The sequence below is a fragment of the Trichomonas vaginalis genome, assembly GCF_026262505.1.
Source record: "Trichomonas vaginalis G3 chromosome Unknown ctg_170, whole genome shotgun sequence".
Lineage (NCBI taxonomy): Eukaryota > Parabasalia > Trichomonadida > Trichomonadidae > Trichomonas > Trichomonas vaginalis.
In genome coordinates, this window is record NW_026529257.1 from 84963 (window position 1) to 100106 (window position 15144).

At 27.8% G+C, this 15144-nt stretch overlaps 3 protein-coding genes and 2 pseudogenes across 5 annotated transcripts, besides 1 other annotated feature; all 5 read right to left on the reverse strand.

Annotated features, from left to right (window-relative positions):
- Positions 1 to 4829: part of a mobile genetic element that runs on past the window's edge.
- TVAGG3_1085670 lies at positions 125 to 1425 on the reverse strand (annotated as a pseudogene). The gene has a single exon. A coding segment is annotated over exon 1 (1301 nt).
- On the reverse strand, positions 2772 to 3591 carry TVAGG3_1085680 (annotated as a pseudogene). The gene has a single exon. A coding segment is annotated over exon 1 (820 nt).
- Positions 4830 to 6991: 2162 nt separating the features above from the next.
- TVAGG3_1085700 (uncharacterized protein) lies at positions 6992 to 7519 on the reverse strand (the record flags this gene model as incomplete). Its single annotated transcript, XM_001299965.2, has 1 exon — positions 6992 to 7519. One exon carries the CDS (start codon positions 7517 to 7519, stop codon positions 6992 to 6994), a length of 528 nt encoding a protein of 175 aa, XP_001299966.2.
- A 2489-nt stretch (positions 7520 to 10008) lies between these two features.
- On the reverse strand, positions 10009 to 10932 carry TVAGG3_1085710 (uncharacterized protein; the record flags this gene model as incomplete). The annotated part of the gene is made up of 1 exon (XM_051256843.1): positions 10009 to 10932. The coding sequence occupies one exon, from the start codon at positions 10930 to 10932 to the stop codon at positions 10009 to 10011; it is 924 nt and encodes a 307-aa protein (XP_051075946.1).
- Positions 10933 to 12729: 1797 nt separating this feature from the next.
- Positions 12730 to 14138, reverse strand: TVAGG3_1085720 (uncharacterized protein; the record flags this gene model as incomplete). Its single annotated transcript, XM_001281203.2, has 1 exon — positions 13013 to 13975. One exon carries the CDS (start codon positions 13973 to 13975, stop codon positions 13013 to 13015), a length of 963 nt encoding a protein of 320 aa, XP_001281204.2.
- Positions 14139 to 15144: the final 1006 nt, after the last annotated feature.

A 15144-nucleotide genomic window follows, 5' to 3' on the forward strand; every position in this document is an offset into this window, starting at 1 on the left:
AGTATCAAAACCATTATTTACATATTGAATCACATCATTAACAGTTCCTTTTGTCTCTTCTGTGGCATTTTATTAAAAATAAAATTTTAAATTCATGACTCAACCCCTACGTTTTTAAATTATATTAAATAAATGGCATACAACATCCATTTTCACAACATACAGCCTTAGTGTGTGCTCCTGTTAATGCAGTCTTACCGATTGTTAAGCGAGTCATTGACCCGTTTTTAAGTTGTAAATTAATATTCTGACCATCAAATATCACTTTATCATTTATTATATCCAAATAATTTTTAGGTGTTAATTGTTTATTTTGTCGTAAACTAACACCTTTCATTTTTTGTGCAATCTTTTTAAAATCACTTCCATCAATTGAACCGTTGAATGATGTATAACACTTGGGGCATAAAGCAACCATGTTATCACCTTGTTTCTCAATTGCTAAACCCAATAACTTCTTCTCATGTGCTTTTTCTTCAGCTTTATTCTTTAATTTAGGTTTAAATTTCTCATCAAAACAGAAGAAATCAAATGGTGCGAATTTGAAAATGTTTTTATCATAAAATTGTTTATCGGTAACAATTGCTTGAAATGCTTGAGTGTTAGGAAGATTTGGATCGCCAGCGATTGCCCAATAAGATGAATCAGCATCACCTTCAATGAAATGAAAACGATTAACATTCATGCATTTATACATAAAATCATAAATGAAAACTAAATACCAGTATTTTGCGTTATCTAAAGTGAAGAATGCCTCTTGTAAACATGTATCACATCTATAAAATCTATCTATGAGCATCACTTGATACGTATCCTCTCCTATTTCTCTTATGTTTTTAAACTTATTTGACATACATGCAACGCGTGCCTTCTGTGCATTCATTATTTTAGTCTTTGCGTAATTTTGTGTATTCATTGCATCGTAACCATATGATCCATTAAGCGAAATCTTGCAAAATAAACTTTTTCCTTTATTTCCTTCTAATTCAGCCTTTTGTCTTTCGTTCATAAATTCGTTCGCAAATTCATTAAAACAAGTGTTTTTAGTAAATGTTAAAATTGATTGAATATCATCGATGATAAAATGAAATCTGTCTATTAGATACCAAAGATAATAAGAAGAAAATGGTTGATATTGGTTGTGTGTTGATGCTAACTGAGTTAATTTCCTCTGTTTCTGGTCAACTGGTAGATTGTTTGATTTCATGTAATTATACATAAAACTGCCAATTGTTTTTTCATCTGTGATAATATCTAAGTTTCTTATTATCGGTAAAAAGTTTATGTAATCATTAATGTATTTTTCATCAATGTGACCCTTTACTTCAGCCACGAATAAAGTATTTTCTTTCTAATAATTCCCAGTGCTTTTGCTTTCTTTGTTGCTGTATCACAAATGATAACACCATTCAATCTTCCCGGCATATACATTTTATGGTCAGTATATTGAATGAAATCATGAGGATTAGATGAAAATGATGAAGGATATAATGAATTAAAATCAACACCAACGAAATGAGTCATAATGTTGGTGGTGTCCTCATTTGATACAGTTTTAGTTTCTGGACTATATGAAAGTTTATTAATGTGCGTGATTCCTTTAAGATTTACTCTATGTTGAACATTTGATAGACCACCAGTAATTCCATTACGGAGAATGTGATAAGCTTCAACTGAATCTAAAGTCATTGGTAAATTATTTTTTAATGCATAATTTCTTAAATTGATTCTTAAACGTTGAACATCTTCATCTTTATTTGATTTTACGACATTGCAATAACAACACATTAACTGACAATTTTCTTTGGTATGTGGTTTTTCATTATCGATTCTATCCAATGTTGGTTTATTAGCATATGTAAACGCTTTACCACACATTTTGCATTTAGATGAAAGGATTAAATCGTGATAGTATTGAAAATCATCCATTGAAACATTATTTTTAGTATCTCTTTCTGCTTTTTCATCTTGTTTCTTATATGATTCAATTTTATATTTCCAATACTTTTTCGTTAATTCAAAACTTGATTCTATCTCTTCCTCAGGATATTTTTCATTAGGATTAAAGTCTTTATATGCTAAAGCGTAACGAATCATTGAAGCATTCGATGATAAAGAAAGATTATGAAGCGTGTCAATTTTATAAACAAATGTTTCTTCAATAATTTTATCGATTGGGTCAATCATAATTTCAACATCTTTATTGCAATAATGAATAAAATATTCTAATCTATTCTTAAAATTTTTAGCATCATTGAGATATATTTGATAATCACTATCTGATATAGTTTCTTGAGTTAATGCTGAATAAAATGAATCTTGAGTGAATGGTTCCACTTTATATAATTCTTCTTCGTAATTTTCCCACGTGATGAATTGATAAGGGAAAAAGGATTTAACACGTGATTTATTGTTTCCGAAATCTTGAGTGAATTGGTCTAATGTCCCACCCGCTATATAATTTCTGATGTCAATAAATCTTAATTCATATGGAACGTTTGTTTTCTTTACAATGACTTGCTTAAATTGTGAAGATGAACCCAGCATTGATTTTATTTTCCATTTTGCAGTGTTTAAATCACGAAGAATTAAATTTAAATCAAACTTTCCCGAATTAAAACCTATGATATTCACTTTATTGAATTCCTCATCTAGAAGTTCTTTAAATGTTTCCTTCTGTTTTTCATTTAATGTATGAGACAAAGTCCCCACCGTTTGCGGCTTCAATAATTCTTCATATTGTTCAATATTTGATTTAGCAACTAATGAACAGGTTGAAAATAAAAACTCAATCCAATCAGAAATAAAAGAATCACTCGAAGTTAAGCAAAAATTCCTCGTATATGTTTTATCATTTAATTTAACCGTTGATGATACCATGAATGGTTTTAAGTAAGCGTTCAAAGTTGCACACTCAGAAAGTTGTAATTCTTCTTTAGTCTCTAATGTTTCGAAGTCAAAAGTAATATAATATCTTGTCGGTTGATAATATTCCTGCAAATTGTGAGCTAATAACCACTGATATATCTTCTGTTTCGTAATATGTGGTGCATATGGTTGCTGGGTCTTTTGCAATTGAACGTCTTGAATTAATCTTCCATTATTTTCTTTACATTTCTCACACTGCTTTAAAAATCTTCTTTGGTTTTTCCTTTCTGGGTCATCACGGATAGAATAAACTTCTTCTTTACAATATGGACAAACTTTATAGCCGGTGAGTGCTTCAACGTCTGTTATTCTGTCAGCGTGAAGTTTTCCACATGGACTCTGTGTTAATAAAATATTTACTGTTTCAAATTCTGGATCTATCATTATTGATTCCACTAATGGAAAGTCTACCTTATTTATGTCCACGTCTTCTGGTTGAGGATCACAATAATAGAAATCAATATTAACATTTAACATTCTCGCTAATCTCTCACTTTCTGATGAAATGTCAAAACCTTCATATGCATCTATTGCTTCATTTAAATAGCTTCTACGAGTTTTAGGATTAACACCATCAGGAATGTTATAGAAGCGTTTAAATAACCTTCTACCTTCGGCTCTTATTTGATTATCATTCATTTTAGCTGTTCCGTTTTTGTTCATTTATGTAAGAATAAAAAATTAAAAAAGAAATAAAAATAAACTTTATTTTTTAAAGCCCATAAAATGAATTAAGAACACATAAATTTTTATCATCCGCGACGTGACGAATACATTTTAATTTACTCAAGAATGCGTACCCTGATACATTAAATCTAATTCCTGTCTTATTTAATTTCACAACTTTGAAAAGGAATGTATGAATAGCTATAAAATGATGAGAAGATGTTTTATGGGTTGCTTCCATTTTTTCTGAAATAAATGAATAAATATAATGTTTATAAGTTTTCATATCTTTTATGTTCTTAATAACGAATGGTATAGACCTTTCCACTTCGTCTTCCTTCGGTGCTGTTCTTTCATATGAAACATTATTGGTATCTTCAATAATGAAACCACAATCACACAAAATTTTATAGGTTCCAATGGTTTCTTTTGATATTTTATCTAATAAATCAAAAACTTTATCAACACCTGTGCATTTATTTAAATAATAATTTGTGTAAATATCATGATCTTCTTTCTTAATCGTATTAGTTGCATATGTCACGTTTTTAAGAGCTTTTTTGAATTTTTTGGAATCTAAAGGTGGTGAAAGTAGGATACAGGAGTATTCTTCATTATCAATAAATTGTAACTTATGTTTACGAATAAATTTAGTACCTTCTTCTGAAAGTGTTTCGTCTATTTCACCATCTAATAAATTTTGTGTTGATTCTGAGACATAATTTTTATATCTTTCTTCATGAGATTTCTGAACTTCTGATTCTGAAGCTGGGATATTCATTAAACCCTCTACTTCATTTTCATTATATTTTTCAACTTCTCTTAATTCCTTAATTTTTTCATCTATTTCATCTCTTATTTTTTTCAGTCTTTCAATTTCATCGTATTCATCATCTTTAATTCGTTCTTCATAATATTCGGGGAAAACATCAGGTTCTTTAGGTTTTTCTTCTTCAGATGTGGGATATAAGAAATTTATAACATCATCTTTATTCATTTTTCCATCATAATCTAAATCATTTAATAACTCGGCAAATTTTTGACAATTTCTTAAATAATATTTATCAACTTCATAACCCACCTCCTCTAATATATCCTTTATTTCCTCGTTTGTGAATCCTAATTTTTTAACGTCGTTAGTTTTGACGCTCATTTCATACAAAATAAAAAATAAAATAATAAACATAACTAAGTTTTAATTTTTCGTAAGACATGAATTTTTAAAGTTTATTTTTTTAAAAAATTATTTTTTATTTCATTATGTATGGGCTGAGTGTAAATGTCTTACAATTTTGAAAATTTTTTAAATCTTGATTTATTCAAAAACGTAAGAATAAAAACCGTAAGAATCATACATTTTTTACTTCATATGTTAAAAAAAATGATACAAAATCGCTCGATATTGTATGAATTCTTACGTTTACAAAAAAAGTCACAAAACCCATCATATCCTACTACTCTTCTTTTAGTTTTCGAATTTCATAAATATAACTCTTGATGCAATTTGAATAAATATCTTCTGTATGTGAGTTCCCAGTTTCTTGTTTCATTTTCATTATTGAAATGATTAATTAACAAGAATAGTTTTGTATATATAATCTATGTGATCTTCATAATTTGTTTAATGTAAAATATCAATATCATAAAACAAATACAAACAAATTGATTTTATATTATTATTAGATCAAATAATACAGTATTTGAAAGGTTTATTTCATTTTGCAATTAAAAATACTGTTTTCTGATATAAATTCGTTATACTTATATATTTTCCATGTATGTAATAACAAATTAATAAAATATGTTGATAAAAAACATTGTATTAAGTGTTTTTACTAGGTAATCTTTAGAAACTCGTTAATACTTGTCGAATCTCTGTCATGAACATTGCCAATTTAATGCAATTAGTTGTTTTGATATACTGATTCATCAATATATTCCTTCTAATTCGGAAGAAAATATGAATCAAAGAAAAAAAAATTAATAAAAAGTGTTGGAATTTTTTTAATGTCACGTTTCAGTGATTTTCTCTCTTCGGAGAGATTATCACTATCATCATTTTGAAAATATTCCAAAAAACATCTGGTATGAATTATATGGCGAAAATAACAAAACAAATCCAGAAACATGTGTTAATTGTCCAGTTTCAGTTTCTAATTCCGAATGTTTTGTTTTACTTAGTTTTTTTCATGATCTTGAAGAAGGTGCTATTTCATTCACAACGGATGATATCAAATTATTACATTCCGAATGTTCATTCAATGACTGCAAAAGGAGTTACTCTGGTGGTTCTGTTTGCGTGTACGGTCAAAATTCAGTTATTCAACATCGATGTTGTTCATTATATTCACAAACATCAAGTATAGGACAACATTCATATTCATCTTTATCCGATGGAAATTTTAATTATTTTCTTGAAAGTTGTGTTTCATCATGTGGAAAAAGAGAAGAAGGAGATGATACTATTTCATGTAGTTATGGTATTATTAATATTAGTTATTCAAATATAAGTAATAACAATGTCAGAGAAGCTTGCGCTGCATATGGAATATCACCTCATAATTCAATTGGAAAAGTCAATTTTTGTTCAATTTGTCAAAATCATTGCGATTATTGGGTTCTTATGCATTATAGTATTGATTCACCAACATATTATCTCATTAATAGTAATATTCTAAATAATTCACAATCAAGTACAAGCTCATCTCTTGGTATCATTGGTTGTTTTGGAATAATGACTATTTCTAATTGTTCAATTTTTGGAAATTTTGGAAATGGATCATTGATTTGGAATGGTGCTGATTCATTAATAATCGAGAATTGTCATATTGATAATTTAACATATACTCTATTTTCTATCACAGATACATTCAATATTGATTCCATTACATCTTATCATTTATTTTCATATTTTTCAACTAATAATTGTTTAATTTCTTTCAATCCTCGACATCGAGAAACAGTTATCAAACAACAAGTCAAATATAAAGAAGGAAAGTATATTATTCATATTTCAATTCCCTTCTTTGAACCTTTGCTATCAATAAAATAAGAATGAAATTCAGAAATATTTGATTTTTCTAATTTTGTTAAGATTAATTTTTCTGAGTATAGTCTATCCTCTATTCTCCACCATTAAAAACATGTATGGTCCATGAATTATAAGATGAACGACAAAATTTATTCCGAAATCACAACATTATCTAATGAAGTCAAAAATATTCCACAAATACTAATATCGGTCATCATACACACAGTTAACATTGAAGCAAAAGTAGCTATAGTTTTGCAAACATTACTTAAATATTGCGAAACAGTTTAACATAATAATTATCAAAACAAACAAATAACAAAATAATAAATTAATAATTAATTTTGTTGAGGATTGGAATCAGAATCAGAATATGTTGATAATGATAGTGATGTTCCAGGGAATGAAACTCTTTTGGATGGATGGATTTGGTGAATTGTGTGAAGAAATTTTGTCTTGAATTCGAAGAACTGTGCGTTGTAAATTATTGAATGATCGTTCAAGGTCTTCGGCAAATATTCGTGCTTCTTCTGCTTCTGATGCTGACTTCTTTTGACGTTCAATAGCAAGATCAAAATCGCGATGACTTGAAATAAGTTGATTTTGTAATTCTTCAATAGTGGAACTTTGTTTAATCATAGATTGTGTATATTCTTCTTTCTTATATTGAAGTTCTTCTTCATATCGTCTCAAACATTGTTCTGCTTCTTCGGCTCGTTTCAATAATGAATTATGTTGTGAACGAAGTGTTTCAATTTCTTTGTCATATACACGTGATGTTTCTAATTGTTCTTGTGCATGTTGTAATGCATCTGTGATAGATTGACATTTTATTTTCGCTTTTCGATAGTTGATCACGTAATGTTGAAATTGTTGAATCGCGTTCACAAACAATAGATTCAAGTTGTTTTAGATCTGTTGATTGATTCTTCAAGTGAAATAACACGATATTTAAGATCTTCGATGAATGAACTTTGTTCGGCATATCGATGTTCGTTGAAAGAAACTTGTGATTGTAATTTTTGATTGATAGAATAAAGTTTGTCTGAACTTTCTTTCATTTCGTTGTATTCTGATTTGAGTGAAAAAAGTTCTGAATTTAATGATGAGAGTTTTGTATTCGATTCTGTTAACTGTTTTCGAAGTGAAATACATTCTGATTCCGACTCTGTGAGTTTGATTGTGTAATATTCACGTGATGAAATTAATTCTCGATTCTTTCGTTGAGTTCTGATATCTTTCGTTTAAGATTTTCGACTTCTTTCTGACTTGATGTTAATTCGTTATTCATTCGTTTCATTTCAAGTTTTGATTTTTCAAAAATGTCTTCTTGAATATTCTTAAGATGATCAAGATTTTTTGTAAGTTCGATATTTGTTTTCTTATATCGTTCGTTTTCATGTTGATCTTAATTAATTCTTCTGATATTTTGACTGATGCTTTCTTCTGACTTTCACACTCTGTTTTTTTGAAACTTTTTAATCTTTTCTTTTAGTTTTCGAATTTCATAAATATAACTCTTGATGCAATTTGAATAAATATCTTCTGTATGTGAGTTCACAATTTCTTGTTTCATTTTCATTATTGAAATGATTAATTAACAAGAATAGTTTTGTATATATAATCTATGTGATCTCATAATTTGTTTAATGTAGAATATCAATATCATAAACAAATACAAACAAATTGATTTTATATTATTATTAGATCAAATAATACAGTTTTTGAAAGGTTTATTTCATTTTGCAATTAAAAATACTGTTTTCTGATATAAATTCGTTATACTTATATATTTTCCATGTATGTAAAACAAATTAATTAAATATGTTGATCAAAAACATTGTATTACTAGACAATCTTTAGAAACTCGTTAATACTTGTCGAATCTCTGTCATGAACATTGCCAATTTAATGCAATTAGTTGTTTTGATATACTGATTCATCAATATATTCCTTCTAATTCGGAAGAAAATATGAATCAAAGAAAAAAAAATTAATAAAAAGTGTTGGAATTTTTAATGTCACGTTTCAGTGATTTTCTCTCTTCGGAGAGATTATCAATTTCATCATTTTGAAAATATTCCAAAAAACATCTGGTATGAATTATATGGTGAAAATAACAAAACAATCCTAAAAACTGTGTTAATTGTTCGATTTCTGTTTCTAATTCCGAGTGTTTTGTTTTACTTAGTTTTTTTCATGATCTTGAAGAAGGTGCTATTTCATTACAACGGATGATATCAAATTATTACATTCCGAATGTTCATTCAATGACTGCAAAAGGAGTGTGGAGGTTCTGTTTGCGTGACGGTCATAATTCAGTTATTCAACATCGATGTTGTTCATTATATTCACAAGCATCAAATAGAGGACAACATTCATATTCATTTTATCCTATGGAAATTTTAATTATTTTCTTGAAAGTTGTGTTTCATCATGTGGGAAAAAAAAGAAGGATTAGAACTATTTATTGTACTGGTATTATTAATATTAGTTATTCAAATATTAGTAATAACAATGTCGAAGGTTATGGAGCTGCATATGGAATAGCACATTTAATTCAATTGGAAAAGTCAATTTTTGTTCAATTTGTCAAAATCATTGCGATTATCAGGTTCTTATGCATTATAGTATTGATTCTCCAACACATTATCTCATTAATAGTAATATTCTAAATAATTCACAATCAAGTACAAGTGACGGTATCATTTGTTGTACAGAAAAAATGACTATTTCTAATTGTTCAATTTTTGGAAATTTTGGAAATGGACCATTGATTTATAATAATGCTAATCCATTAATAATCGAGAATTGTCATATTGATAATTTAACATATGACATTGAACCTCACATAGATACATTCAATATTGATTCTATTACATCTTATCATTTATTTTCATATTTTTCAACTCACAATTGTTTAATTCCTTTCAATCCTCGACATCGAGAAACAGTTATCAAACAACAAGTCAAATATAAAGAAGGAAAGTATATTATTCATATTTCAATTCCCTTCTTTGAACCTTTGCTATCAATAAAATAAGAATGAAATTCAGAAATATTTGATTTTTCTAATTTTGTTAAGATTAATTTTTCTGAGTATAGTCTATCCTCTATTCTCCACCATTAAAAACATGTATGGTCCATGAATTATAAGATGAACGACAAAATTTATTCCGAAATCACAACATTATCTAATGAAGTCAAAAATATTCCACAAATACTAATATCGGTCATCATACACACAGTTAACATTGAAGCAAAAGTAGCTATAGTTTTGCAAACATTACTTAAATATTATGAAACATTTTACATAATAATTATCATAACAAACAAATAAATAATAAATTAATAATTAATTTTCTTGAGGATTGGAATCAGAATCAGAATATGTTGATAATGATAGTGATGTTCCAGGGAATGAAACTCTTTTGGATGGATGGATTTGGTGAATTGTGTGAAGAAATTTTGTCTTGAATTCGAAGAACTGTGCGTTGTAAATTATTGAATGATCGTTCAAGGTCTTCGGCAAATATTCGTGCTTCTTCTGCTTCTGATGCTGACTTCTTTTGACGTTCAATAGCAAGATCAAAATCGCGATGACTTGAAATAAGTTGATTTTGTAATTCTTCAATAGTGGAACTTTGTTTAATCATAGATTGTGTATATTCTTCTTTCTTATATTGAAGTTCTTCTTCATATCGTCTCAAACATTGTTCTGCTTCTTCGGCTCGTTTCAATAATGAATTATGTTGTGAACGAAGTGTTTCAATTTCTTTGTCATATACACGTGATGTTTCTAATTGTTCTTGTGCATGTTGTAATGCATCTGTGATAGATTGACATTTATTTTCGCTTTTCGATAGTTGATCACGTAATGTTGAAATTGTTGAATCGCGTTCACAAACAATAGATTCAAGTTGTTTAGATCTGTTGATTGATTCTTCAAGTGAAATAACACGATATTTAAGATCTTCGATGAATGAACTTTGTTCGGCATATCGATGTTCGTTGAAAGAAACTTGTGATTGTAATTTTTGATTGATAGAATAAAGTTTGTCTGAACTTTCTTTCATTTCGTTGTATTCTGATTTAAGTGAAAAAAGTTCTGAATTTAATGATGAGAGTTTTGTATTCGATTCTGTTAACTGTTTTCGAAGTGAAATACATTCTGATTCCGACTCTGTGAGTTTGATTGTGTAATATTCACGTGATGAAATTAATTCTCGATTCGTTTCGTTGAGTTCTGATATCTTTCGTTTAAGATTTTCGACTTCTTTCTGACTTGATGTTAATTCGTTATTCATTCGTTTCATTTCAAGTTTTGATTTTTCAAAAATGTCTTCTTGAATATTCTTAAGATGATCAAGATTTTTTGTAAGTTCGATATTTGTTTTCTTATATCGTTCGTTTTCATGTTTGATCTTAATTAATTCTTCTGATATTTTGACTGATGCTTTCTTCTGACTTTCACACTCTGTTTTTGAAACTTTTAAATCTTCTTTTAGTTTTCGAATTTCATAAATATAAATCTTGATGCAATTTGAATAAATATCTTCTGTATGCGAGTTCACAATTTCTTGTTTAATTTTTTTTTGAAATGATTAATTAACAAGAATAGTTTTGTATATATAATCTATGTGATCTTCATAATTTGTTTAATGTAGAAATATCAATATCATAAAACAAATACAAATTGATTTTATATTATTATTAGATCAAATAATACAGTTTTTGAAAGGTTTATTTCATTTGCAATTAAAAATACTGTTTTCTGATATAATTCTATACTTATATATTTTCGATGTATGTAATAACAAATTAATAAAATATGTTGATAAAAAATTGTATTAAGTGTTTTTACTAGGTAATCTTTAGAAACTCGTTAATACTTGTCGAATTTCTGTCATGAACATTGCCAATTTAATGCAATTAGTTGTTTTGATATACTGATTCATCAATATATTCCTTCTAATTCGGAAGAAAATATGAATCAAAGAAAAAAATTAATAAAAAGTGTTGGAATTTTTTAATGTCACGTTTCAGTGATTTTCTCTCTTCGGAGAGATTATCACTATCATCATTTTGAAAATATTCCAAAAAACATCTGGTATGAATTATATGGCGAAAATAACAAAACAAATCCGAAACATGTGTTAATTGTCCAGTTTCAGTTTCTAATTCGAATGTTTTGTTTTACTTAGTTTTTTTCATGATCTTGAAGAAGGTGCTATTTCATTCACAACGGATGATATCAAATTATTACATTCCGAATGTTCATTCAATGACTGCAAAAGGAGTTACTCTGGTGGTTCTGTTTGCGTGTACGGTCAAAATTCAGTTATTCAACATCGATGTTGTTCATTATATTCACAAACATCAAGTATAGGACAACATTCATATTCATCTTTATCCGATGGAAATTTTAATTATTTTCTTGAAAGTTGTGTTTCATCATGTGGAAAAAGAGAAGAAGGAGATGATACTATTTCATGTAGTTATGGTATTATTAATATTAGTTATTCAAATATAAGTAATAACAATGTCAGAAGCTTGCGCTGCATATGGAATATCACCTCATAATTCAATTGGAAAAGTCAATTTTTGTTCAATTTGTCAAAATCATTGCGATTATTGGGTTCTTATGCATTATAGTATTGATTCACCAACATATTATCTCATTAATAGTAATATTCTAAATAATTCACAATCAAGTACAAGCTCATCTCTTGGTATCATTGGTTGTTTTGGAATAATGACTATTTCTAATTGTTCAATTTTTGGAAATTTTGGAAATGGATCATTGATTTGGAATGGTGCTGATTCATTAATAATCGAGAATTGTCATATTGATAATTTAACATATACTCTATTTTCTATCACAGATACATTCAATATTGATTCCATTACATCTTATCATTTATTTTCATATTTTTCAACTAATAATTGTTTAATTTCTTTCAATCCTCGACATCGAGAAACAGTTATCAAACAACAAGTCAAATATAAAGAAGGAAAGTATATTATTCATATTTCAATTCCCTTCTTTGAACCTTTGCTATCAATAAAATAAGAATGAAATTCAGAAATATTTGATTTTTCTAATTTTGTTAAGATTAATTTTTCTGAGTATAGTCTATCCTCTATTCTCCACCATTAAAAACATGTATGGTCCATGAATTATAAGATGAACGACAAAATTTATTCCGAAATCACAACATTATCTAATGAAGTCAAAAATATTCCACAAATACTAATATCGGTCATCATAGACGCAAGTAACATAAAATCAAAAGTAAGCTATAGTTTTGCAAACATTACTTAAATATTGCGAAACAGTTTAACATAATAATTATCATAACAAACAAATAAATAATAAATTAATAATTAATTTTGTTGAGGATTGGAATCAGAATCAGAATATGTAGATAATGATAGTGATGTTCCAGGGAATGAAACTCTTTTGGATGGATATGGATTTGGTGAATTGTGTGAAGAAATTTTGTCTTGAATTCGAAGAACTGTGCGTTGTAAATTATTGAATGATCGTTCAAGGTCTTCGGCAAATATTCGTGCTTCTTCTGCTTCTGATGCTGACTTCTTTTGACGTTCAATAGCAAGATCAAAATCGCGATGACTTGAAATAAGTTGATTTTGTAATTCTTCAATAGTGGAACTTTGTTTAATCATAGATTGTGTATATTCTTCTTTCTTATATTGAAGTTCTTCTTCATATCGTCTCAAACATTGTTCTGCTTCTTCGGCTCGTTTCAATAATGAATTATGTTGTGAACGAAGTGTTTCAATTTCTTTGTCATATACACGTGATGTTTCTAATTGTTCTTGTGCATGTTGTAATGCATCTGTGATAGATTGACATTTATTTTCGCTTTTCGATAGTTGATCACGTAATGTTGAAATTGTTGAATCGCGTTCACAAACAATAGATTCAAGTTGTTTAGATCTGTTGATTGATTCTTCAAGTGAAATAACACGATATTTAAGATCTTCGATGAATGAACTTTGTTCGGCATATCGATGTTCGTTGAAAGAAACTTGTGATTGTAATTTTTGATTGATAGAATAAAGTTTGTCTGAACTTTCTTTCATTTCGTTGTATTCTGATTTAAGTGATAAAAGTTCTGAATTTAATGATGAGAGTTTTGTATTCGATTCTGTTAACTGTTTTCGAAGTGAAATACATTCTGATTCCGACTCTGTGAGTTTGATTGTGTAATATTCACGTGATGAAATTAATTCTCGATTCGTTTCGTTGAGTTCTGATATCTTTCGTTTAAGATTTTCGACTTCTTTCTGACTTGATGTTAATTCGTTATTCATTCGTTTCATTTCAAGTTTTGATTTTTCAAAAATGTCTTCTTGAATATTCTTAAGATGATCAAGATTTTTTGTAAGTTCGATATTTGTTTTCTTATATCGTTCGTTTTCATGTTTGATCTTAATTAATTCTTCTGATATTTTGACTGATGCTTTCTTCTGACTTTCACACTCTGTTTTTGAAACTTTTAAATCTTCTTTTAGTTTTCGAATTTCATAAATATAAATCTTGATGCAATTTGAATAAATATCTTCTGTATGCGAGTTCACAATTTCTTGTTTAATTTTTATTATTGAAATGATTAATTAACAAGAATAGTTTTGTATATATAATCTATGTGATCTTCATAATTTGTTTAATGTAGAATATCAATATCATAAAACAAATACAAACAAATTGATTTTATATTATTATTAGATCAAATAATACAGTTTTTGAAAGGTTTATTTCATTTTGCAATTAAAAATACTGTTTTCTGATATAATTGTGCTATACTTATATATTTTCGATGTATGTAATAACAAATTAATAAAATATGTTGATAAAAAACATTGTATTAAGTGTTTTTACTAGGTAATCTTTAGAAACTCGTTAATACTTGTCGAATCTCTGTCATGAACATTGCCAATTTAATGCAATTAGTTGTTTTGATATACTGATTCATCAATATATTCCTTCTAATTCGGAAGAAAATATGAATCAAAGAAAAAAAAATTAATAAAAAGTGTTGGAATTTTTTTAATGTCACGTTTCAGTGATTTTCTCTCTTCGGAGAGATTATCACTATCATCATTTTGAAAATATTCCAAAAAACATCTGGTATGAATTATATGGCGAAAATAACAAAACAAATCCAGAAACATGTGTTAATTGTCCAGTTTCAGTTTCTAATTCCGAATGTTTTGTTTTACTTAGTTTTTTTCATGATCTTGAAGAAGGTGCTATTTCATTCACAACGGATGATATCAAATTATTACATTCCGAATGTTCATTCAATGACTGCAAAAGGAGTTACTCTGGTGGTTCTGTTTGCGTGTACGGTCAAAATTCAGTTATTCAACATCGATGTTGTTCATTATATTCACAACATCAAGTATAGGACAACATTCATATTCATCTTTATCCGATGGAAATTTTAATTATTTTCTTGAAAGTTGTGTTTCATCATGTGGAAAAAGAG